This window comes from Letharia lupina (assembly GCF_014066315.1).
Source record: "Letharia lupina isolate WasteWater1 chromosome Unknown contig_22, whole genome shotgun sequence".
NCBI lineage: Eukaryota > Fungi > Ascomycota > Lecanoromycetes > Lecanorales > Parmeliaceae > Letharia > Letharia lupina.
Window position 1 is genome coordinate 488,526 of NW_023502991.1, and position 23,610 is coordinate 512,135.

General features: G+C 50.5%; 8 protein-coding genes across 8 annotated transcripts; 3 read left to right on the forward strand and 5 right to left on the reverse strand.

Moving 5' to 3' along the window:
* Positions 1-932: 932 nt before the first annotated feature.
* On the reverse strand, positions 933-6,238 carry HO133_005775 (uncharacterized protein; the record flags this gene model as incomplete). The annotated part of the gene is made up of 5 exons (XM_037296680.1): positions 933-1,465; positions 1,519-1,759; positions 1,848-3,124; positions 3,173-5,459; positions 5,804-6,238. 5 exons carry the CDS (start codon positions 6,236-6,238, stop codon positions 933-935), a joined length of 4,773 nt encoding a protein of 1,590 aa, XP_037147861.1.
* Positions 6,239-6,737: 499 nt separating this feature from the next.
* Positions 6,738-8,009, forward strand: HO133_005776 (uncharacterized protein; the record flags this gene model as incomplete). Its single annotated transcript, XM_037296681.1, has 3 exons — positions 6,738-7,113; positions 7,159-7,634; positions 7,791-8,009. The coding sequence occupies 3 exons, from the start codon at positions 6,738-6,740 to the stop codon at positions 8,007-8,009; spliced, it is 1,071 nt and encodes a 356-aa protein (XP_037147862.1).
* Positions 8,010-9,586: 1,577 nt separating this feature from the next.
* HO133_005777 (uncharacterized protein) lies at positions 9,587-11,004 on the forward strand (the record flags this gene model as incomplete). Its single annotated transcript, XM_037296682.1, has 3 exons — positions 9,587-9,940; positions 9,997-10,860; positions 10,915-11,004. 3 exons carry the CDS (start codon positions 9,587-9,589, stop codon positions 11,002-11,004), a joined length of 1,308 nt encoding a protein of 435 aa, XP_037147863.1.
* Positions 11,005-11,631: 627 nt separating this feature from the next.
* On the reverse strand, positions 11,632-14,445 carry HO133_005778 (uncharacterized protein; the record flags this gene model as incomplete). Its single annotated transcript, XM_037296683.1, has 4 exons — positions 11,632-12,903; positions 12,951-13,159; positions 13,209-14,205; positions 14,314-14,445. The coding sequence occupies 4 exons, from the start codon at positions 14,443-14,445 to the stop codon at positions 11,632-11,634; spliced, it is 2,610 nt and encodes an 869-aa protein (XP_037147864.1).
* A 1,039-nt stretch (positions 14,446-15,484) lies between these two features.
* On the reverse strand, positions 15,485-17,625 carry HO133_005779 (uncharacterized protein; the record flags this gene model as incomplete). Its single annotated transcript, XM_037296684.1, has 2 exons — positions 15,485-16,919; positions 16,979-17,625. The coding sequence occupies 2 exons, from the start codon at positions 17,623-17,625 to the stop codon at positions 15,485-15,487; spliced, it is 2,082 nt and encodes a 693-aa protein (XP_037147865.1).
* Positions 17,626-18,223: 598 nt separating this feature from the next.
* HO133_005780 (uncharacterized protein) lies at positions 18,224-20,505 on the reverse strand (the record flags this gene model as incomplete). The annotated part of the gene is made up of 6 exons (XM_037296685.1): positions 18,224-18,262; positions 18,415-18,620; positions 18,674-19,147; positions 19,204-19,975; positions 20,028-20,116; positions 20,169-20,505. The coding sequence occupies 6 exons, from the start codon at positions 20,503-20,505 to the stop codon at positions 18,224-18,226; spliced, it is 1,917 nt and encodes a 638-aa protein (XP_037147866.1).
* Positions 20,506-21,004: 499 nt separating this feature from the next.
* Positions 21,005-21,962, forward strand: HO133_005781 (uncharacterized protein; the record flags this gene model as incomplete). The annotated part of the gene is made up of 2 exons (XM_037296686.1): positions 21,005-21,307; positions 21,360-21,962. 2 exons carry the CDS (start codon positions 21,005-21,007, stop codon positions 21,960-21,962), a joined length of 906 nt encoding a protein of 301 aa, XP_037147867.1.
* A 316-nt stretch (positions 21,963-22,278) lies between these two features.
* On the reverse strand, positions 22,279-23,496 carry HO133_005782 (uncharacterized protein; the record flags this gene model as incomplete). Its single annotated transcript, XM_037296687.1, has 1 exon — positions 22,279-23,496. One exon carries the CDS (start codon positions 23,494-23,496, stop codon positions 22,279-22,281), a length of 1,218 nt encoding a protein of 405 aa, XP_037147868.1.
* Between the last annotated feature and the right edge of the window lie 114 nt (positions 23,497-23,610).

Genomic DNA, 23,610 nt, shown 5'->3' on the forward strand with positions numbered 1-23,610 from the left:
AAACGTCCACCCACCAGCTGTTATCCAAAAACCCCCCTCAACCCACACGTGGACAACGTCAAGACCAGCATGACGGCGGGTGCCGCTGCATCGATTCGCCTCTTCGGCACCCGAGTGACCGGCAAGAGGATGGGGCTCGATCTACTACTTTACTGACAGGTCACCTAGTCCTACGCTCCGTGGGCCCGAGAAGCCGGGATCTGGCCGGCCTAAACGGGACACGGTTGGTAGGGGATTGGGGATTTTGTCCATTAGGTGTGGCGGTGAAGAAGGGCTTCTCACGGACAAAGCGGACGGGGAAGGGATGACGGGGTGTTGCATCTCCGTCGTAGAATCGCGATTTTTCGTTGGTTGCGCTATGTATTGATGTTTGTCATCAGATCTAGGTTTACACAGCGAACAGGCAGCGAGACGTAGGAGGTAGGATACGACTGGGCTTGTCCCAGGTCTGGTCGCGCTGGGCACGGAAACAGACGTTAGGTGTCCAGAGCATGGGCGAAATTGAAGCTTGGGCATCATTGATCGATCTATCTATCTGCGAAAACTTTCGCACTCTATTATATATCTGAAGGCTTTTGCCAACCCCCTTGCCAATCCTGTTGAAATAAAGAGAGATCTGATCAACTTCAAGATGCGATGAAATTGCGAACACGTGGGATTGATGGGAACATGCTGACGGGAGGAAGAGAAACGCACGCATGCTGAATCTCTCAGGCTCCTCAAACCCCTCAGACCTACCGCATGTGTGCAATAGGTATGAAGAGCTATTACCGCCGCAAAGGTAGCCCTCCGCGTAAAGGTGTCACCGTCTGACCCGCGAGTCTCTGACCTGTAATGTAGAAAAGAGTGTTTGCATACGAATGCCGTCGAAGAATCCCGAATCTCTCAGAAGGATCCATCCTCTCAGTAGCTCCACAAGCACCATCCCTTGATCATTGTCTGTAGGGAGGTTGAGCCACATAAAGTCCAGCCATTTGATTCTCCTTTCCAAGTCTGATGCCGTTCGTCTGTCTCGATACCACTTGGCCTTTCATAGTAGCGTGCTGACTAGGAGTAAAATTCGAATCAGGTTGGCCCGACTGCTGTAAGACCTGAGCTGCCTTCGCTTCTTCCTCCAATTTTCTCTTATGTTTGATAGATCCAATGAGACCCGTGAGTTTCCTCCTGGCTAATTCTTTGAGCTCCGGAGTCTCGGGACTATGCTTGATGGCATCTTGCATGGACTGAAGTTGAGTTACTGAGTTGATGTGAGGGCATGTCCTGCCCCGACCGAAATGAGCAATTCCACACAGCGGGCAGAATTCAACTCCAGCGCGCTTGAGAGGACAGCGTCCTGTTGGATGGTGGTGTTCACATGCAACACACTTAGCCGGAGGACTGTTCGCTCCATCCATCCCAGGGATTTGGCGTGGCATTAGAGGACTGGGAGACATGAGTGGCACCTCTGCGCGTCTGAAAACGGGAACTAAGAAAGGGTTAGCATGACTTATGGATCACGTTAAACCAGAATGAGCTTACCAATGTTCCTGGGTGGAGATGAAAGTGAGCCGTGCACACTGCGAGGGCGATGAGCGTCGGATTGCAGTTCATGAGAAGGAGTGACCTGGACGCCTTCCTCTTCGCTCTCCGGTTCCTCCTCACTCCCATCTCGCTCTTGGAAGTCGGTATCACTATCTGACTCTTGAGGTTTCCGCCCATTCTTGGAACCCATTGGGGATGACTCAAAATATCGCGCAGTCTGCTTGGAGTAATCAACAGCCTATGGAATGTCAGCCAAAGCCGTTCAGGAGGAGCCCATCATCACCCAGTGATGTAGAGTTGCCTCAAATCCCAGATGACCAACTTACTTGACGCTTGCGTCTCCCTCGTCCAAAATCCTCAACACGTGCAGCGGCCTCGGCAGCTGCTTCACGCTCACGTTCCTTGAGAATGTTCTCCCAAATGGAAGGATCTACTTCCTCAGGGACTTCCGCATTACCTAAGTTGTCTTCCAAAACACCTTTTTCATTAGCCCAGACTCGAGCAAAGCTGAATTGCGACTCCGCGGAGTCATCCTTCCCGGCTTTGGTGTCCTCAATCTGGCTACGATCCAGGAGTCTGTCAACAGAGGAAGAATCATAATGTATGTCCTGCGTATCGTCGTCTTTGAAAAGAGCCTCGGTGCCATATTTCAGTATCGATTCGAGATCCATGCCTGCATCGTCTTCAGCATCCATTTGTTCGATAAGCACATGATCGAGAGCCATCTTCTTCTTTCCAATCTGCATGATCTTTTCTTCGGCGGTGTTGCGAGTAGTCAACTGGAATACGAGGACCTTCTTCTTTTGTCCTATCCTATGTGCGCGCGAGAGGGCTTGGATATCCTGGTGTGGGTTAAAGTCGGGGTCGAGTATTATGACGGTGTCAGCAGTGGCAAGATTGATTCCCACGCCTCCAGCACGAGTAGAAAGCAGAAAAGCAAACAAGGGCGATTCCGGAGCATTGAACTCATCTATCCGTTTCTGTTTCTGGAGAGAGCCTATGTTGCCGTCGAGACGCTGGTAGAACAGACCGAGGCCCGCGAGGAAATCCTCAACCATGTCGAGCATATCCAGGAATTGGCTGAAGATCAAGACTCGATGACCTCGTTCCTGCAATTTTGGTAGCATGATCTCTAACAACTGTAACTTCGATGATGCTTCGACCAGGTTCCGATGTGAAACGACGTGGTTGCTACTTCTCTCCTCGATGTCCTTGCTGTAAACGAATGGATGAGCCAAACATTTCCGTAGTTGCATCAGGATGTTGTTCAGATTGGCGCGTTCGGTTTTCCCGAGAGCTCGCTTGCTTGGCCCGACGATAGATTTGATCAATTCGGGGTTCTTGGCTAGGATCGACTTGTAGAGCTTTTTCTGCACTATTGACATTGTGACTGGGAGAATGATTTGCGCCATGGACGGGAGGAATTTCAAAACTCCGGCCTTGGTCCGCCTGAGGAAGTATTGGCGTAGTTGGTCGTGCAACTGAGCGACATTCTCTTTTGTCAATGTAGTGTATTCTTCTTCTAAAGCCTCGGCATCAATTGAAGGGTCTAGAAATTGCAGGAGATTGAATAATTCCCGAGCGTTGTTTTGTAAAGGTGTGCCTGCATTCCGTCAGTATAGAAGGACGATGATTGTTGGGGGCTGCTTACCAGTCAAGAGAAGTTTAAAGGGAGGCTTCAGAGCGTTCAGCGCACCATAAAGAATATTCTTGTCGTTCTTCAACCGTTGACCTTCATCCACAATTAAACCTTGCCAGGAGATCCCCTTGAACTTTGAGCGAAACTCGGTATCTTGTGCGGCCTCGTAAGAAGTCACCACAACGTGACATCTTAGATCTTTCCTGCCTTCTGGAAAGAGCTCATGATCCAGGGCTAGCTTCCTTGCTCTAGCCGAACCATAGTATGTCACCACTCTCAACGAAGGGGCCCATTGCTTGATCTCGCGTCTCCAATTCGGACAGGTCGAGTTTGGGACGACGACAAGAAAGGGCCAACAACCGTGGAGCTGCTTGAGAGCCGCTAAGAAACCGATCACCTGGATTGTCTTCCCAAGGCCCATCTCATCCGCGAGTATAGCATTCTTCCTTTTGAACCACTGGTAATAAAGCCAGTTCAGGCCCTCGAGCTGGTACGCCATGAGTTCGCCTCCAGTCAAGCTTGCCGGTTGGCTCTTCATCGCTAGGTCGTTACCAAAGTCTTGAGCTCGGACCTTGTTTAGATGAGTATTGAGGGTAGATCTTGTAGGAAGTCGAGTGTATGACCCCATAACCCAATCCTCGTAAGCGGCTTTGAAGTCGGTCCACCGCTCAGCATCTTCTGGTGAAGGTGGCTCTGTCCAGACCGCGTCTTCGTATCCTAGACCCTTGAACTTGACATACACTTTTCTGATCTCTTTGATACGGGCTTTAGCAATCTTCTCCGAGGGAGCATTCACAATGTTGGTGTATTCCACGTCAAATACGATGTCTACACGAAGGTAGTCTTCAGGGACGGCTTCTTTGGTGCTCATCTTCGGTGTGTTGGTTATATTATCTTTCTTGGCGAAGGCTTTGAGGGTCGCGGAGGCTGCAACACCCCAGACCCAAGCACCGGGCATCCACTGGACCTTGAAATATGACATTTTCTTCCATTTCACAAGATACTCTTTGGCGTCTTCTTCAATGACGTCCGTAGTTTGCCCAGGCTCATAACGGTCTATGCTTGTAGGGCGCCAAGCTACGAGAGTTTCGACTTCTCCGGGAGCCTCAACACAATCCTTACACTGCCAATCTTGAGTGTACTCATGAAAGAGAGCCTCGGCTGTCTCCTGTTCTTTCCTGTCTTTGAAGCTCTGGCCTCTCGGCGGTAGATGATGCATGTGACATGCTCGATAGCATTTAGTGCAACGAAAGAGAATATGATTCGGATTGTTGATCAAGTCAGTGAGCACATCGGTAGTTGGATCTTCTCCACCGTTGTCTTCCCGTTCTTTCTGCTCGTCTTTGGCTGTTTTGCGCTCCCGAAAGGCTGTGGTTGATGAACCTGGCTCATGGCAAGAGAGACATAATCCTTGGTCTGGAGCGAGAGGGTCTTTGTGTCTAGCAATGCCGACACATCGTCGACATTGAAGAACGAAGTCTTTCGGTGCGATCTTGGTGACGAGATGCTCACGACCTGTTCGTGGACCAAGGCATTTTTGGTGGAAGGCCGATGTACATCCTTGACAAAAGACGAGCATGCCTTTCATCTCGTCGTCGTCTTCTTCTCTGCATACATCACACATCTGAAAGTGGCGAAGCCGAAAATCATCGTCGGATGAAAGCTCCTTGAAAGCCTCTTTTGCCACAGCGTACCTGGCAATACTATTGGCCGTAGCTGTCTCAGGGATGTCTTCCTCCCCGACCTCGCGCATGTCTCGGCTTCTTCCCGTGTTGCGACCAGATCTCCGAGAAACTTTCACAGCCTCAGGGTCAGGTCTTCTGGGTCCGCGAATCAATCTCCTAGTCTTGTTTGAACCCGATCGGCTCGACGATGATCGCTTGCGTTTCCCAAGCTGAATTGGGTCATCTTCACTCTCATCCTCAAGCGCAAGCAAATCAGAGTAATTCACCCTCTTCTGGGCTGTAGTCCGCGTAGCTCTCTCACCACGGAATCGAGCAGCAGCACGCCGCTTCTCGTTTCCGACATACTCGCCGCCCTCGGATTGCGAGGACATCGATATTAAGCTCAGCTGTGACTGCGACTTGCGTTGTCGCGATGTTCTGCTTGACAAAGTGGTCTTGGAGCCTTTGTTTTGACGACGGCCTCGTGTCTTTGGCTTTGAGGGTCTCGCCATGGACAGCTCGTCGTCTGAAAGTAGAATTGATTCAGTTGAGTCGGAGTCGCCAGTCAGTTGATAGGCGAAGTTGGCTATGAGACTAGGTCCGTTTTGGAGCTTCCTCAATTCGTCAAATGAGATCTGTAGATGCGGAATGATTAATCAGCAACGTTACTCTATTGCCACGCTTCCAATTAGGAGAATGGGTTTGGGGTTGGCGATGTGAAAAGGTGCGGAAAAAGCATGGATTGTAGAGTGTGTGGATGAAAGTGTATGGCAGGCCGCGTTGAAAGGTATCTAGACGACCACGTCCAGAGAGGGTGCGTTGGATGGCATGTAGATGATTGCGTCGAAGGGCAGGTAGAATAATGGAAAAGGAAGCATGTAATGATGTAGAAGGAATCAAGCATAAGAATTGACGGTGAGCGTGGAGGTAGCCGAGGTAGCATGTGTTGAAGAAAAGGTAGGCCAGAAAATGAACTCACTACGTCCTCACTACCATCCGAAAATAGCACAAGGTACTCGACAAAGCCAGCATCGTCATATTCCTCCAAGATCTCATCCACTTCTTCTTCATCTTTAAACACCTTATATTCCCAGCGATTTTGCACCGGAGGAACAATGACTGCGAGGCCATTCTTCTTTACAGCCTTTTCGTGTAATACTTCGCCAAGAGCTGAGAAAGGAACTGAACCCTCCTGTGATGGAATAGAGGGCGGGTCGAATCGCATAGTCATTGAGTCTGGATCAATCTCGCCGTTCGCTCTGTTTGCAGAGGCTATAATAAGCTCGACCTCTGAAGTAGATCCACCCTGGGCATCATCCTCATCCTCAACATTATCATGCGCGCGCATCTCGACGTCTACGGATGCGGACTGCGCGAGCATGTCGACCTCTATGGACGCGTCCTCATCCGCCATATTGATTGCAAGCTCTTCCTCTGTGTGAACTTCGCGTCAAGAGCGGACCAAGTCTTGGAAGCCCTTGGGCGCTCAATGATAGGCGCGCCGGCCTGGAAAAGTGCAATGATATCAGGAAGGAAAGAAGGCTTGGGGAACGGCCAGGCTGTCCTAGGCAGGAGCTGGCGGTTTCGATTAATTAAAGGTGAATGTATCTCCAGCTGTTGAGGTTGATGAACAGCCCACTACAGCTATATGTCGGGGTCTTGGTACCCTACGCCTCCTATAGTGGGTATAAGAGAGAGATTGACAGCGTAACGTAAAGTATGGATCGAAAATAATTGTAAGTGAAAGCAAGAGCTGCTGCTAAAGCTCTCTCACGTCGTTTCACGCGGATCCCTGTCGTGGCGGAACCTCGGTTAATCTAAACTGATTAGCCTCGGGTGCTCCCATGTCATGCCCTTTCTGAAAGCCTATCAACAGCACCGTGGATATAGAGTCAATTGCTTGATCAGACGCCATGGCAACTCCAAACCCAATGGCTAATACGTACCCTATACCTCCCTTACCGGTTTCGAAGAAGACAGTCTGCATTGCGGGCATCATTACGACAGTGTACGGTCTTGACGAATTAGATGCAAAAGTCCAAGATGTGGCATGCTTGTGGCTCCTCCATCCGCGGCTACAAACACAAGAATGCATGGCGCCCGTGGCTGCCTCGACCGTCAATGCTTGGAGAGAAGAAAAGCAAAAGCCGAAGAAAGGGAAGGCGTTGGGTCTCATATGCGTTTCATTTGACCAGAGGAATCACGGCTCGAGAGAAGTGGATGCTCTCTCGAATGAAGCTTGGAGGAGTGGGAACAAGACGCATGCTCAGGACATGTTTGCAAGCTATCGTACGTATCAAGGAAGAGCAATCAACGAGCACTAACCACCTAAAGACGGGACTGCAATTGATACATTTCATCTTATGAACTATATCACCTCCTACGTATTCCCGACATCACAGCATGTGATTGTAAACCATTTGGTGTTGGGGGTGAGCCTTGGTGGCCATGCTGGATGGCATTGCATAACACATGATCCTCGAATCACCACTGCAGTCGTCATCATTGGTTGTCCTGACTACGTCCGCCTGATGTCTGATCGAGCTCGGCTCTCAAAGCTTGCAACGTGGACGGACAGTGACCCTCCAGGATCGTCATTCTTAGGATCAACGGATTTTCCGAAAGGCCTTGTGGAAGCCGTGGAGAGGTATGATCCTGCGGGATTGCTTTTGGGTGAGATTGTGTCTCGCGATGACGATGTATACGATCGGGTTCCTACTGCGTCAGAGCAACAGAGACTTGTGCCATTGATGAAAAGGTCTTTGCAAGGGAAACGGATATTAAATATGGCGGGTGGTGATGATAAGTTGGTACGTGCACTTCTTGAAGCAAGGCCTCCCGACAATCTATACTATGTCTGAGTTACAAACCATGTGTTGGGAGCAAACTGCTCACCATGCTCCCCAAACTTGTCTTAAAACCCGTTCGTTGCCTTAAAGAAGTAATACTAACTCCGAAATATACAGGTCCCATACAAGTGTGGAGAGCCGTTTCTACGATGGCTCAAAAAAGCCACTGCTTCTGATGGATGGTTTAATGAAGGCGGAGTCGTGTTCGAAGATATCGTGTTCGACGGTGTAAGCCACGATATGAGCCCAAGCATGGTCAGAGAAGCGCATCGATTTATTATAGAAGCATTGGAACAGACGCCTACAGAAATCGCGGGACGCGCGTCAAAGATATGAATTTGTCACTCTCCACTATGAAAGGGAGAAAAACTGTCTATCCTGGACTGCCAACTAGGGACCTCGGACCGTGTAACCCTCGGGGCATCTCTAAGCAGGGAGGGTTAATAATGGAAGCCATTCCACCAGGACTGAGCATGCAGGTCTGTATCCCAGTGTCTTGTCTCCAAGTGGGCCACCATCTGACTAAAACGCAGTCGTCTCAAGACTCGCTAAGGCCAGGAAGTGTAAAGGGATAGCACCAAAGGCATCCAAATACATCTGATAGTAGACTTTCTGTATCGAGTAGATTGACAGTAGCACTTGATAGAAGCCCACAATCGCGCCAATATACGTCAGCCTCTTTAACATAAGCACCGACTCCTCTCAGGGGAGAAAATTCGTAAGGCGTCCTATGAGAAATCGGTTGTCGCAGCCTTGCATGGTGTATGTCCGTCAATATTAAAGTGCTCACCCTCCACTATCACCTGCAGCGGCAATTTATGCTTCTTTGACTGCCGAGATTCATCTGATCCTCAATAAGATCACCCGAGGGACCTGACAATCTTTCTTATTGCTTTTGCACATCAATAAATTTGTCCATATGCCGCTGCATGTTTTGGGCCTTACGCACAAAGAAAAGGCAGAGAGACGTGGTCGAGACACGGGGTAGCTCGGGCACCTCAAATCTATAATGTTGTACTTGTAAGCGCCGCCACCACCAGAACGTCATCGGCGTGACTGCATGTCACACGTCTTCAACATGAGGCGATACCTGTATCAAAGTTGGTTGACAAAAAAGGCAGGAGATCGATTGATCGTCTCGAACAAAGAAGCTGAGGAAGTCGAACAAAGTTGTTTGACCACGAAGGTGGGGTGGCGATGGCGGTACGCGCAAATCATTGACACCCCACTCCAACAACATGTTAGCAACGAGGCTGGACATGCCCACTGCCGCAGAGCTGCATGATTCATGGCCATTTCTATCTTTGTCCCTGCCAGGTCCAAAAACAGGGTTCACACCCCCCCCCCCCCCCAAACCTTTCCTTCGGGAAATATACGCAAGCAGCCTACTGGCCTATTGCAACCAGTGCCGTAGGATAATCACCGACCATTAGCGCCATCCATGGTGTCTGCCTGTCGATCCAACACCACTAACAGGAATTTGAACAAGCAAAAGCACCCTCTCAGCCACTGAGAGTGGTCTGTTGACATCATGCCCTCACGGTCCGAGGCGTACACCCTTCGGAAAAACCTTCACGGGCAGGCGCGAGCAGTGTGTGGTAGGTAGCTTAGGCGGCCAGGACCCCGAAAGTGAAACAAACAGGTCATTACGGTAGCTGCGTCCTTGTCAGCTGTGCAGAACCTCTCTTATATTTGGACAAGCATCTTCCTTCATCCTTCATCCTTCTCTAAACCACATTCCACATTCCTACAACCTTACACCGCCAGAAACATTTCTACTTTCCTAGAAATACTCAGCTCTCCTCTACTATTTTCACATACTACCATCTTTTACCCTTCTGCACATCGTACCTCGGTCCTTCAAGTCGCTCAAACCCCGTTTCTTAAGAAGCAAACCCAGATCTCCAGACACAATGGCAACCAAACTCCAGAGAGTCAAGCTTATTCAGAACAAGAACTACCAACGTTCTGGTCCCAAGTCTTATGTCTCCCTCCTCCACAAGTACAAATTCACACCTACATTGGATGGCCCATACACCGTCATCAACAAAGCCCACCACCAAGGCAAACATGGTGAACACAAAGCCGTCGGTGGCAAGACCCATATGCAGAAGGTCCTCCAGAAAAAGGCTCCGACCAGCGACCAGACCGGCGATGTCCCCGCCGAAGACTCACAGAACGATTCTGAGTATCTTTGCCCTGTCACCATCGGTACTCCAGGCAAGACCTTCACTCTAGACTTCGACACTGGATCAGCCGATCTCTGGGTAAGTATCATGCGTCGTTTCCTGCTTTCTAACACCCAGCCCTAATAGTCTTACAGCTTTGGTCCACAGAGCTGCCTGCAGCCACCACATCAGGCACCAGCCATACCATCTTCGACCCCACCCAGTCGAGCACGTTCAAGAACTCCTCTGGTTCGTCCTGGAAGATTTCCTACGGAGATAACTCCTCTGCCTCCGGCACAGTGGGAACCGACGTCGTCAATGTGGGCGGTCTCATCATCCAAAACCAAGCTATCGAATTGGCTCAAACCCTCTCCACCCAATTCCAGCAAGACAGTAGCGACGGGCTCCTCGGTCTCGCCTGGGGATCCATCAATACCGTCACTCCCAACCCGGTGCAGACTCCCGTTGAGAACATGATTTCCCAAAACGACATCCCAAAGACTTCCGAGCTCTTCACCGCCAATCTCGGCTCCGTCAAAGACGCGAATGATCCAGACAAAGGCGAATCATTCTACACCTTCGGTTATATCGATCAAGACGCCCTTGGCGGCCAAACCCCTTACTACACGCCCGTGGACAACTCTCAGGGCTTCTGGATGTTTGACAGCACCTCTGCAGTCGTAGCCGGCAAGACTATCACACGTTCCGGCAACACCGCCATCGCTGATACCGGAACAACCCTCGCTCTGGTTGACGACACCACCTGCGAAGCTATCTACAAGGCGATTCCAGGAGGCAAATATGATTCTACGCAGCAGGGATACATTTACCCTTCCAACACCGCTCTCAACAAGCTCCCTGTTGTGAGCTTCGCTGTCGGGGGACAGCAATTCGCCCTGCAGAAAGAGGATCTAGGTTTTGCTGACGCAGGCAATGGCATGACCTACGGAGGCATTCAGTCTCGTGGAACTATGACCTTTGATATCTTGGGTGATGTGTTCTTGAAGAGCATTTACGCCGTGAGTCATTTATCTTCCGGAGTATCATCTTATACGAGGCTGACAATACTTCAGATCTTCGACCAAGGCAACACCCGCTTCGGCGCCGTCTCCCGGTCGGAGCCCACGCAAAACACCACCATCCCCGCTGCATCTAGCTCTTAGGAAGGGTTACAACTGCGCGGTGATGGGCGAAATCACCGGATGCGCAGCGCGAGTCGGAAAGTGCTGCGGAGAATAGATAAGATGGTGCAATACATGAAGTCGATATGAACGTATCGTCGTGGATGGATGTGTAGACTGCCTCGTGGATCCCCTTTGGCCTTGATCGGTTATTAGCTTGCTTCTTGTCTTGTTGAGTTTGTATGTCTTTGCTGTGATGGACATGGTCAACTTTGAACGGTGCGAATGGTAAGATCGAGTACGGTTTACGGCTTTGAAGAGGGAATAACAGTCGTTCAGAATTGGATCATGACCATGAGACAAACCCGAAGAAAACAAACAAATAGATTAACACCCAGTTGTATTCGTCGATCAATCACATACAGAGAGCGTGACTCCATGTAATTGAGTTGATTCGTTTCCTACTGGACTACATCCATTCAGTTGAGCAAGTATCGCGAGCAGCCTTATCCTAACAAAACACCAAAAGAAAGAAGATTGATCTCTTGTGTGTCATCATGATTTGCAATTTCGCCCTCTTTCGCCATCAGCATATCCGTCTTTCTTGATGAGCCACATCCACAATCCCAAGACATCTCCTCACACGTAGTAGGCTTGCTTTGGGCTTGTCTACTTCTTCCCATTTTTCGCCGTCTCCATCTCGTCATCGGAAGCAATAAGCTCATACTCCTCATCAGTCAAGAACGCCTCATCGCTCTCAGTGTCCTCGTCATCAAGCTCAAGGCTCTCGACGTCCTCCAATGAATCCTTGACGCTCACTGGGGCAGATGGTACTGCGGCAGGAGTAGTAGTAGCCTCAGCCCCATAAGTGCTAGAGACAGGAGATTCCTTGTCGAGCTTGGGAAAGATCATCTTGCTCTCGGTCTGCTGTTCCTCTTCTTCATCTTTCACTGAGGCGTGCTTGGAAATATATTCGATATGCTCGGTCTTGGCTATCTCAATCTCGACAACAGGCTCAGGTGCCTTAACGTCGACGTCGCACCAGAGCTTGTGACCAAATGGTAGACCAGTGGTGTCCTTGAGACGCCAGTAGGAGATAGCCTTACCCTGGCGCTCAGGGGCACGCATCTTGACTGTGAAGTCAACTTCCTCCCCAACTTCGACAACGCGATCAATGACGTTGCTCTTGGTCGCTTTGTAGATTTGCGTTACGTGCGATGGGTGGTTGGGGTCAACGTCTAGCATGCCGTCGCCGCCGATGAAGCAGACGGTGCAGCCTGCGGGCCAAGCGTGTGGGCCGGGATTGCGAAGAGTCCAAGTTTGCTCGAATTGCTTGCTTGGTGGCATGGAAGAACCGTCGACGACGGAGTCACGAATGAAGTGAGCTTGAAGCTCGGGGGCAGCGATGGGCTTGGTGGCCACGACCTCGGGCTCTTCCTCAATTGACTCGGTAGGCATGACTTCCGCGACAGTTTGGACCTGGGTAGCAGCGTTGGCCGACGGTGCAGCTGGAGTAGTCTCCGTGGACTTAGAGCTTGTCTGTGGAGACTGGTCGCCCATGGTACGCATTTGCTCTCCATTACCTTTTTCGCCCAAGGTGGTGACCGAGACATTGCGAACAGGAGTCTTGAACTTGATCAAGGGGTGAGTGCGGTTATGGATCAGCTTAGGCAGAGCCTCGCAGTTCGCACAGAAGTCGGTGTCGTGGCAAACAGCACATTTGTATCGGTCTCCCACAATGTATTCACCTTTGTCGGCGCATAGAGGGCCATCACAGAAGATACCGGTGTGATGCTGGTAGCTTCGGGGCTTCTGTGACACTGGCTCATATAGCGGGACTAGACGATGTCCTGGGTGAGTCTTGTGAGCTTTCTTGATGCATGTCGAGCAGTAGTCGAAGTCTGGGCAGGTCATGCACTTGTGACGGACGCCACAGATGTCCTATTCTTGTCAGCATGTATCATTGAGACCAACGTCGAGGAATGTACCTCGTCGCAGCCATCGCAGATTGCACCATGACGCATGTTGCGGCCAGGAGGGCAGAGCTTGTCAGCTAAACTGGTAAGAACTGTGTCCTTCGAAGCAGGTTCAAACGCGTGGCTAGGATGATGACCATGCTTCAAGCCAACGTGGCATGGCATGCAAAGGTCGTAGTCTTCGCAGACGGTACATGTAACAAAGGTTGCCTCAGGGAACACTGTAAAGATCAGCAATGATGTGGAATGACAAGCAAGACGTGATCTCACCTCCAACGCAAGAGTTGCAAGTTCGGCTGAGATCGAGAGATTCGTGGACGTTCTCTTTCTTGGTATCCGAAGTGAAAGCACCCGGGACTGCCTTTTCCTCAACCTTGATAGCCTTCTTTGGGGCAATGGTTTCGGTCGTGCTATTGATGACCTTCCCTCCCTTAACGAACCGCTTGATCAACCAGTGGTCCTCGCTGTCACAAAGGCAGCCCTTCTCAACACAGTCTTGGCACAGATCAAAGTCACCACGTTCACAAATGCTGCAATGCCAGTGGGCATCTGGGATTGGCTTATCGCAGTTGTTGCAGCAGATGGTGAAAGAGTTGCTTGGAACCAAGCAGTCTCTAGCGCTGGCTTGTCGCATTGACTCCAGCGCCTCGGTGATATTCGAATGGTCATCGACAGCTGTAAAGTCATTCTTAGTGGAGAAGAAGCGAGGCACGGACTCCGCGTCTTCGAAATCGTTCTCGGCAAGCGTTTCTTTTGCTGCTGCAGGGGATACATCCTTCTTCTGGAAAGCTGTCTTTGTGGCGTCAGAGAAACCGCCATCCTCTGAGATTGGCCAGTAGTAAGGTTTAGAAGGCTTTAAGGTTGTATCTTCAGCTTCCTCATGCTGCGACTCTGAGCTGGACTTGACGGAGGGCACAAGTGTCGCAGCTGATGGATAGTTCCTTCGGACGTACGCATCGATTCTTGATTCCTCCAGCAAGTCATTCTCAGCCTTGACAGGATCCGAGATATAGGGATGAACGTAGCATCGAGTAGGAAGACGGTCAGGGACGACGGAGTCTGACTTTGGCATCTCGATCGGCTTGGTAACTGGCTTTTCAGTGATGGTGACTCGGATCTTGAGCTTCTGCTTGGCTTTCGCAGCACGGTACAGTTGCTTGTAGACAGATGGAATACTGCTATCTAGGGTGATGAACGAAGACGAGCTGTCGGAATAGCGCTCAAAGACAGTGGTCTGACTTGAAGGAATGTTGAGCAAAGTGCGAAGCTATAAAAATTATGAGCATCAGCGGAGGTCAACACCCGAAGAAAGTTCATGATGTAGAGGTGTAGGTGTATGAGTTGCTGTGAAGGCGAGGCTGACGGAGTTATGTACCTTCTCGGGCAGCGAATTGGCACCAAGATCCCTCAGAGGAAGCTTGAACTTTCGATTTTCATCCTTGCCGCTTATGATGATCTTGATAGTGATAGGCATGTCTGGAGACGATGCCGTGGCGTTGGTAGCCATTGTCAGCTCTGACTCGGAGGAGCTCTTCTGATGACGAAAGCTGGTATCGGGCAGTGAAGACAAGGGTCTGTCAGAAGAATAAGATAAAGAAGCTGTGTAGCTTCTTAGTGATAGATACTTATTAAGCGTAGCTTACACTTGTTATCAGAAAAAATTTGATGAGTGTTGGTGAAGGAGGAGGAGTCGTGAGGTAAGGTAGGATCTGAGGAACAAGAGTGGGGGAAGTGAGAGGACATCGCTGCCTGGATTACATTTAGCGTCTGCAAAAGATATGGCAATGCTTGGCACTGAGATGGTATTCTCCACAATTATGATCTAGATTACGAAGGCTTCTCTTATTTCTCAAGTCCTAGATACTACGAAAATTGTAATTCACAACTGAATCTTTTGTATACAACTGCTCTTACCATTCAAGCCCCGCTGAGGTTTCCACAGTCCGACCAAAATTGATAATTTGGATCAGGGGAGGGAGGGGGAAAATATTTCAGTGCCAAGTATTGCAATGGATTTTGGGTATGCTAAAACACATAATGAACACTTTGTCTGCCACGAATTTCATAACCTATTTCGGAGGTTGCGTTAATAACACTCTTTGAATGTCAGTGTTTCGACTATAGGTCAAACATATACTGCCGGTGAAGCCGAGACAACTGTCATGTTGACCAGCAGAATGCAACCATATCTATGCAAGGGATTCGATTGAGGCCGAAAGGACTTGTGGCATCCACCAGCAATTCTTACGTATCTTACACAAGGGTCTAGAGGAACATATGCTTGAATGTTTCGACAAGCTTCGAACAAGCCAAACAGCTCAGACCATGAACGGTCTCTCTCCATCGAGATCCGAAGATTATTTGCTCACGCACTGAGAAACGCAACGAGAGTAGAATGGAACTATCAAGTACACCAAGAACTCAATTAAAAAAAATAGTTACTTATTGAAAAGTGCACGCTGGAAATGCATCACGGACACGCTGAATAACTTGGACGAAGAACATTCAAAGCTAGTAAAGCCACCATGTCGAAGATCAGCCGGCTTTTATTGTGGTGGGTAGTAACCTGGAGGCGGCGCATAAAAGATAGGAGGTGTCATCATCCCACCCATGCCCATCACTCCACCTGATGGCGGCATTGCATATCCTGCTGGAGGGTAAGGCGGCGTACTTTCTACAGGCGTAGGTAGTTGTGTAGAGTCATAGTAGTAGACCATTCCGTTGCTCTCGTGAGCGACAGTGCCTGCTTGTGTGGTTGGCTCGGTCGGCGGTGGCGGTGGCGGGGCTGGTGCAAGTGGAATAGGATAAGGATAAGGTTGACCAGGCACGAAAGCTGGAGCTGCGGCAGAGGGAGCTCCGCCAGCTTGGTCTGGAGGAGGATAGAAGTAGACCGGCGGAGGGAAATGTGGTGGGTAGAAGCCCTGCGGTTGCTGATAAGGGTAGGGTTGGAACGGTTGAGCGTGGATAGCTCTCTCGGGTATTTGAGGCAAAGGTGTACCACCAGATGCTTGACTGGGGTGAGATGGATGTCGAGAATGGGGATGCTGGAAATCTTGCGTGTATGCCTGACCGGTTATCTGTGTGGGTACTTGCTGGTGGAACGGCAGCTGCTGTTGTTGCTGCGGTGGGTTGAACTCAAGAGTGGCAGGAGAGTCTATGTCTGCAACTTGCAGTGTCCTTTCAGGCTTCGGATGGTGCATCGGTAGGGCTGCGGGGCGGTTCTCGCGGAATGTAGGCTTCTGAGGGAGTGGATAGGCTGACGGCTGAGGAAGATTGACAGTGGGAGCCATGCTCATGTTAGTCGCAGGCTGTTGACCCGTTACCTGAATCTGCTCGGCTGCCGGAGGTAATCGGACTACTGGCGCAGGTCGCGGTGGAGCTGCACCTGCTGGCGAAATGATACCTTCCACCGCCACTTCTCGTGCAAGTGACGACCTCCTACTCAAGGCCACACTTGGTGAATAAGCGCTTCCAGCATAGGCACTCGTCCTCCTGCTGGAAAGTCCACCGAAGGCACTATATCCTCCACCAAAGCTTCCTCTTCCCCGTATTCTACCAAAGCCTTGCTGATTGGGTCGCATGGCTCGAGGAATGAATATGAAGGACCGGTCCAGCGATGGAAAGACATACCGGATGGGCATCTCCGGTAAGGAGATCTTGACAGGTTTGTCTCGGCGAAGTGGTGGGCGATGGTGAGGAAGGCGAGTATGTTGATTCACGGGCACCGCAGGGAATGTTATTGCATCTGACATGCCGCTGAGTAACACTCTGATCTGAACGTTTCCAATCATTGTCGTTTTCGAAAATGATCGATTAGGTGGTTGTGACTTCGCAGGAGGCGATCTTCCATTTTGTCGGTCGTGTGTGCTGGGATCGAAGGGTATTTCGTGATCATGTGCAGTCTGCGTACTGGGCTGGGTGACAGTCTCATGGAGATCGTGAGCCCAAGGGGCATCGGCGGGTCCCAAAGGCTGCGAGTCTCTGCTTGCTAGTGAGCAAATTCTATCTTCAGATAGACGACATGGTTTATTCAAACATACCTGAATGACGGGTAAGGGCCTGCCATGGGCCCTCGCCCTCTTCCCCGGCCTCTGCCGAAAGGTCTGAAGCCATTCTGGCCTGGCGCAGCAGATCGGTGATCATGCATAAAGAATACGCCTCTGTTGGGAACAAACGCTGGATCCGCATCCCTCTTCTTCTTGTACTCTTCATGCTCCCGTCGCCTTCGTTCTCCTACGCTGTCTGCTGTAAGCACTTCAGCTGGTCCTTGGTGTGCGACGCCCTGCTGCGGTTCCCCTTCTAGCTGTTTGCCCAGGTCTTCGAAATTTGTCCCTTCAACATCTACCTCGCCCGAGACCTTCAGTCCATTCATCATTGCTTCTGTATCATTAACTGTGGTGGCAAGAGGAGATTTTGATGGGGCTGATCTGGACGGTGGTGCAGCGTTTGAAAGACGTTCCCGATGTCCATTCGCTACCGCATCTACTTTCGAATTTGTCCGAGGAGGCGACGTATCACTGCCATCACTCCCTTCAGCATCTGCGTCGTCATCCGCGTCGCTTATGGCAGATCCTTCGCTCAAAGAATCCTCCTCCACACCGGCGGCCACAGAACCCTCTTCCTCCTCCCCATCATCCTCGATTCTTCTCCTGCTCTTAATGAGATTCTTCTGCCGTGGAGCCCCCATGGTTGGTTACCGGAGCGCAAGCGGTCCTCGTAAGAAACCACTCGTAAAGGAGCGTATCAAAGAAAATGAGAGTCGTGGCGCTAGATCAGGCACCGATGCCGGAGGAGAAAAATGCGGACATGCGTCGAAGGTCGTTGGGGAACTTGCCTGGACATCGACGGTCATTAGATGGCCGGCATCAAAAGATGCGTCAGTTCAAAAGAAAGGTAGGCAACCCGGCGGCATGTGCAGGATTGATGACATCTTTCCCGGTCTTCAAGATTCTTTTTCGGCACCGGGGCTTAGCATACGACTAAGCCTGATTAGTCCTCGATATCTCTTGGCGTTTCTCCCCTCGGAGCCTTTCTTCAATGTATCTTCTTTCTTTTTCCTCGGTGATGGTAGCCAGCTTTACGAGTTTATCAAGCTCCATTCGAATGTTCCAAATAGAGTATAATACAGTGTTGCAAAGTTAACTTGCATCCAACGGTTAAGTTGCCGAAGAGGGATCAAAAGTGGAGAATTAGCTACAAGAGACTCAATAGCTCATGGTGATAGAGTAATCCTCTATTTACAAGAAAGGCATCACCAGAATTCGCGGTTTTCGTACATATTGCTATCATCGCATCGGACCGCCAATATTAGCCCCCATACCCTGCTATAAAAAAACTCAGGTCAGCATTCGTTCTTGGAGGCAAAATCCAGAGCAATGAGACAGCCCGAACGGATTTCCAGAGCCTTGTGCTCCCGCAACATGTGTCGCGACTCGTAGAGCGGGCCAGGGGGGATTTATCCCGGGAATGTACATACCAGTCGGCCTGCAAGCTGAGGATATTTCTCCTGAACCTCTAGTTGTGTTCTCGTGGCCTCGGCGTATGACAAGGCATTGACAATCTCGCCCTCTGTCCTTGAGAGCTCTGCGGCTCTTTCGAAATATTTGAGCGCCTCCGTAACCTTGCCTTGTTGCAGGAGCAGCTGAGCCATTGTGGCCACAGCGATATCGCACTCAGGATCGACTTTAATTTGTATCAGCTGAGACCACCAGCGGAGAAGATAGAAGGAAGCATACTAATGAGTGCTTTCTGGCACAGCTTTTCTGCTTCTTGGAAGTCTTGCTTCCACTGGAACAGAGCGAGTGCTTTGTTGATCAGTGGCAGCACATTCATGCCAAGGGGCTTCGTCTGCTTCTCCATCTCCACAGCTGTGTCGAATTTCTCCACAGCTTCCTGGTACTTTTGTTGGTCCAAAAGTAGCTCTCCGTAGTAGTTATAAACGTCAGGCACTTTGTCAAAGTTCTTGATGCACCGTCTGAACGTCGCCATCGAGGAGGCAATTGAGCCCATTTTGTACTGGGTCACTCCAAGCTGGATGTGAGAGAAGATGAAGTCCCGGTCCAGGTCGATCGATCTTTGGTAGTCCTTGGCCGCATCCGCAAACTCGCTAAGGATGAAATGGAGTTGAGCTCGGTGATAGTAGATATCAGGGTCCTCTTTCTGTTGCTCCATTGCTTGCTCAAAGTCACTCGCAGCAGCTTCTCGGTTTCCTGCTGCAGTCAGTATATGAGCCCCAGCTTGCTAGCTCGTCAGCGCTTGGACTTACCAAGTTCCAAATGCATGCTTGCCCTCTTGATATAGCTCTGGGTCAAAGTCGGCTGGAGCTCTACACTTCGTGTGAGATCTTCAAGCGCATCTTTGTTCTCGCCTCGTAAATATCGGAACGTCCCACGCATGTTGTATGCGAATGCCTCATGTTCGCCGAGATCGCCGAGCTCAAGAGCTTTGTCAAAAGCCGCGGATGCCGCTTCATAGCCTTCGCCAGTCTTCTTGTCCATAGCCATCAGCCCCGCTCTTAGTCGGCCCTTGCCACTCTCGTCATCCAATTCCGCGGTCTCTTCTAGACCTTGTGGTGGTGGCCGTGGCCTGAAGCTCTGTAGGTAGTTTGTGACGAATGTTGGGCTCGGTAACTTCTTCTCCTTCCCATCAAGGATGGCCTTGCCCTTGGCTTCGGCCACTTTCTTCAGCAACCGCTCTACGCTTTGCGCGCTCTGGTCGTTCTTGAATCCGTCTATTATGCAGCTCGCCGTGTAGTCCAGGAGAGCTTCGCTGTACTTCTCGAGGTGCTCGTATGCATTCGCCCTCCTGTTCAGTGCCTTGACGTATTCGTTATCCAAATTGATCGCAGCTGTAGTGTCTTCCACGACCTTTTCCCAACTTCCAAGCGCATTGTAGCAAGCGGCTCGATTCGAATAGAATATGGGATCTGGTTTGCACAGGACAGCCTTCCCGTATAGCTCGATCGCGTCATTGTAGCTCTTGTCGCCATACGCCTTGTTGCCGGCGACTTTCAATTTCGTGGCATATTCTTTTCGCTCCTGATCACGGTCAACCCCACACCCATGAAAGTCTGGGAAGGGCGCTTGCTACCTGTTCCGACAAAGTATCGACATTGTTCTCATCTATTTGGGGTATACCTTGTAACGGATCTGACTCCACAGTGGGAGGCTTCGCTTGTGCTTGCACAAAGTTAACAACATCTGGGCCCCATGTTCAATAATTGCTACTCACACTGCTCTTTAGGCTTTTCTTGTGCTGCTTCAGCTTCTGGCGCGCTCTTCTCCTTCTCCTTTTCTTGCTTTGCCTTCCTTCTTTCCTTTTTGCTTAATCGTTTCTTCTCTTCCGCCGCTACATCTTTCGACCCTTTCCTCGAATCCGAGAGGTAGTATGCCACGCCCGCCCCAGAGACTACCACGGCAACACCTGCGATTGTGTATACGACAACTTTGTTCTCGGATGCCCATGTCGATAGACGATCCCAAAAAGGCAGCGATGACGCATCAGAGGAGAGGGAGGGGGTGCCAAGGTTGGTGTTAGACGGAGGTATTGGTACACCTTCGGAGGACATGATGCTTCTGGCTGGATGCTACTTAAGGAAAGAACGGCCAGACAGTGCTTAAATGCCTTTCATGTAGTGGAAAAGGTGCTCTCGTGCCCTATTCGCAATGCGAGAATAAGATATAGCCCGGTGGACGATATGGACAAGCTTGGGCAACCTGGTCTCGAAATTTTGGCGAGGCGAAACAAAGCTCCGCTAGCGTCCAAGATACGTCAACAGTCCACCACCACACGGCTTCACCTCTTCGTTACTGGGAAATATCCCTGATGCAAATTTCATGGTCATTTGGCTGGTCCGACACTATATATCTTGAGTTCGTCTTATTGCCCGGATTGGTACTAGATTTCATATGATGCAGTCGATACCCGCACGCCTTCTGTATGGCTCTTTCCCTTCAGAAATTGCCAGTGGTTGGGAAGGTTCCTCTCGCACTGCGCCCAAGACGATGGGTAGCATCTCGTCCTCATCATTTTGTTGGCAACTTAAATTGTCATAACGCACCGAAAGCATGGATAGCCCCCCCACCTCCGATGGATTCGACATCATATCCGCAATCCGCAGTGACGCGATCTTGCTCTACAGCTGGCAAAATACCTGGGTCAATGCGGAAATCAGTGGCACGGCAGCCAGATCACCGGCTCAGTTCTACATGCTTAGCTATCACCTAGACCGCATGCTGAATGCAGCTGAGGAGTTTGGCTGGGATACCTCTCCACTCGAGGGGCCTAAAGCCTTTGCAGAGCTCCTAGAGAAGCTGCATGACCACCTTGAACGCGAGCATAACGACCGAAATCATGCTGCACCTCTCAAGGTATGATGGAACTGATCCTCGAACAACCGGCACTTCTGACACGATGTCCCAGCTTCGTATTGCACTTTCCGCCAACGGCAAATTCACCATTACATCCGACGGGCCCCATCCTGGGCCTGCTACCATAGAAGGACCTCTTCGCCTAATTGGGGATAACCCCATATCTCAGCTCTATCCTGGCTCCTTATCCTCTGTTGCCGATCCCATTCTTGGGGCTGCATACCTACGCTGGCGCGTCTTTGTCTCGCCCAACAAGGTCACACCAACTAAATTCACGATGCATAAGACCTCAAATCGCGGGGTATACGATGAAGCTCTAGCCCCTGCTCAACCACTGGGTCTCGGACTCAACAATCATCAGTTGCAGACAGAGGTTCTCATCGTCAATGACAGCGAGGAAGTTATGGAGGGTTGTAAGTGTACACCGTACTTCCTGCGCGACAACGAGTGGATCACCCCGAAAGGGAGCTGTGGAGGGAATTTTGGGACCACTAGGCGATGGGCGGTGGAGAAGGGGCTATGTAAACTCGGGGTGGTCACGTTTAACAGCGTCAAGTGTGGTGAGATAATTGTGCTGAGCAATGGCGCGAGAGGATTTCAGTCTGGAATTGTGGAACCTTGGAAGTCATTGTTGGAAGATGATACAAAGCAGTAGAGAGTTCTGCATATATCATGCTCTTGGTTGGGGTGGTTCAAGGAAAGTGACCTAAGGCCTTGAAGACCGACTATCAAGCATTGGACCCCGTTGTGCGAAAATGCATGTTACGAGTAAGCATTTTTATAGCACGTTCAAGCACTAGCCTTTTTTCCAATTAAATCACAGGTTTCGGTCGAACAGAGCAACTAGCGACAAGGAACATCGTCCCCAAAAGGGTTGGGGGTACAGAAATCCTCTTCGTGTCGACATTTTAATTGCTCTAGGGATTTAGAGCTCTGCAAACCCCAATGTTCCTGGCATCACGTCCCATCCCTTACGTGAACGTGGTCTTCTTCCCCTGACTCTCAACAATCCCTCCAGTCAACCGCGGAGCCGCTGCGAGAGCTGCACCAGGCTTGACCGTTCTCGCATCCAACCTTCTTAGGGGTCTCTTGGCCGAAGATGTTGGGTATTTAAAGGCAGGCTGTGCCATCGACTCTGGCTCCGGATCCACCACCTTCACTCCATCTTTGCTGGCACTACCATCCTTGCCATATCGTTTTTTATATCTCACATCTTTCCCTTCGGCAAACTCCAATTTCAATGGCCGTCCATGTAGCTTATTGACCCACCACTTCCTCAACTTGGGCTTCTTCTTCGGCTTTACATCAGCCTCCCCAGCCAACGCCTCTGCAATCTCTTCGTCTTCGTCTCCACTATCGGCTTTCTGCTCGAAGTTTACCCACCCTCTCATTGCAGCCTCTCCGGCTTCCAATTCTGCAAATTCGACCCACGCGTACCCCTTACATTTCCCTGTATCCTCGAAAGTTGCGATATGCACATCTAGCATCTCTCCACATCTTGTAAATTGGGTTTCGAGATCCTGTTTTGTAGTCTCAAAGGCCAGATTTCCCACGAAGATACGCTTGCTGGGTGGTTTCCCGCTGTTCACAATCGCGGTTTCCTGCTCTTTCGTCCTATCTGGCCTCCCCTCAAAGCTCTTCGAGTCCTTGATCAGCACCCTCCTCCCCGTAAGTAGCCTTTCACTAAGTGCCAGCGCCTCTGTCAACGCTTCTTCGGTAGAGAAATCGATGTAGGCGAATCCCTTATTCTGGGGCTTGATTCTCTGCTTTGAGTTTGTAACTATACCCTGCCTAGGCGCGGGGAGATGTAGCCTTGTAATCATGTTTTCTGATATTCCTGTGTCTTTGGTAAGGAAATTGCGTAGATCTGCTTTAGTTGCGGTCCAGGGTAGATTGCCAATCCAAATGCCATACTCCGAGCGCTTTGATGTTGCCGAAATATCTGCTGAAGCATCTTCGTCTAGTACAGAGCCTGCTTGCACGCCAATACTTTTGCTTTCTGCCTTTGAGGCATCGGGGGTCGCCTTGCCTTTCTTGGCCTTGCGAAGAGCCTTCTTGGAGGGTGGTTCTGGGGCGGTCACGTCAACTTCAATTTCTTCGGCGGTAATTTCTTCTCGCTTTCGCTTGCTGGACGGAGACAGTGGTGGTGTGAGAGTTGTGGTGTCAATTGCTGTAGAATGGCGGCCCATCGCCACTCTTAGCTGTTCTGCTGCTTGATTTTGAGTGAAGTTGGATGGGACTGGATTTTACCCCGGCAAAATCACGGCAACGTGCTTTGACAGTGAGTCGCGATGCGAACGGAG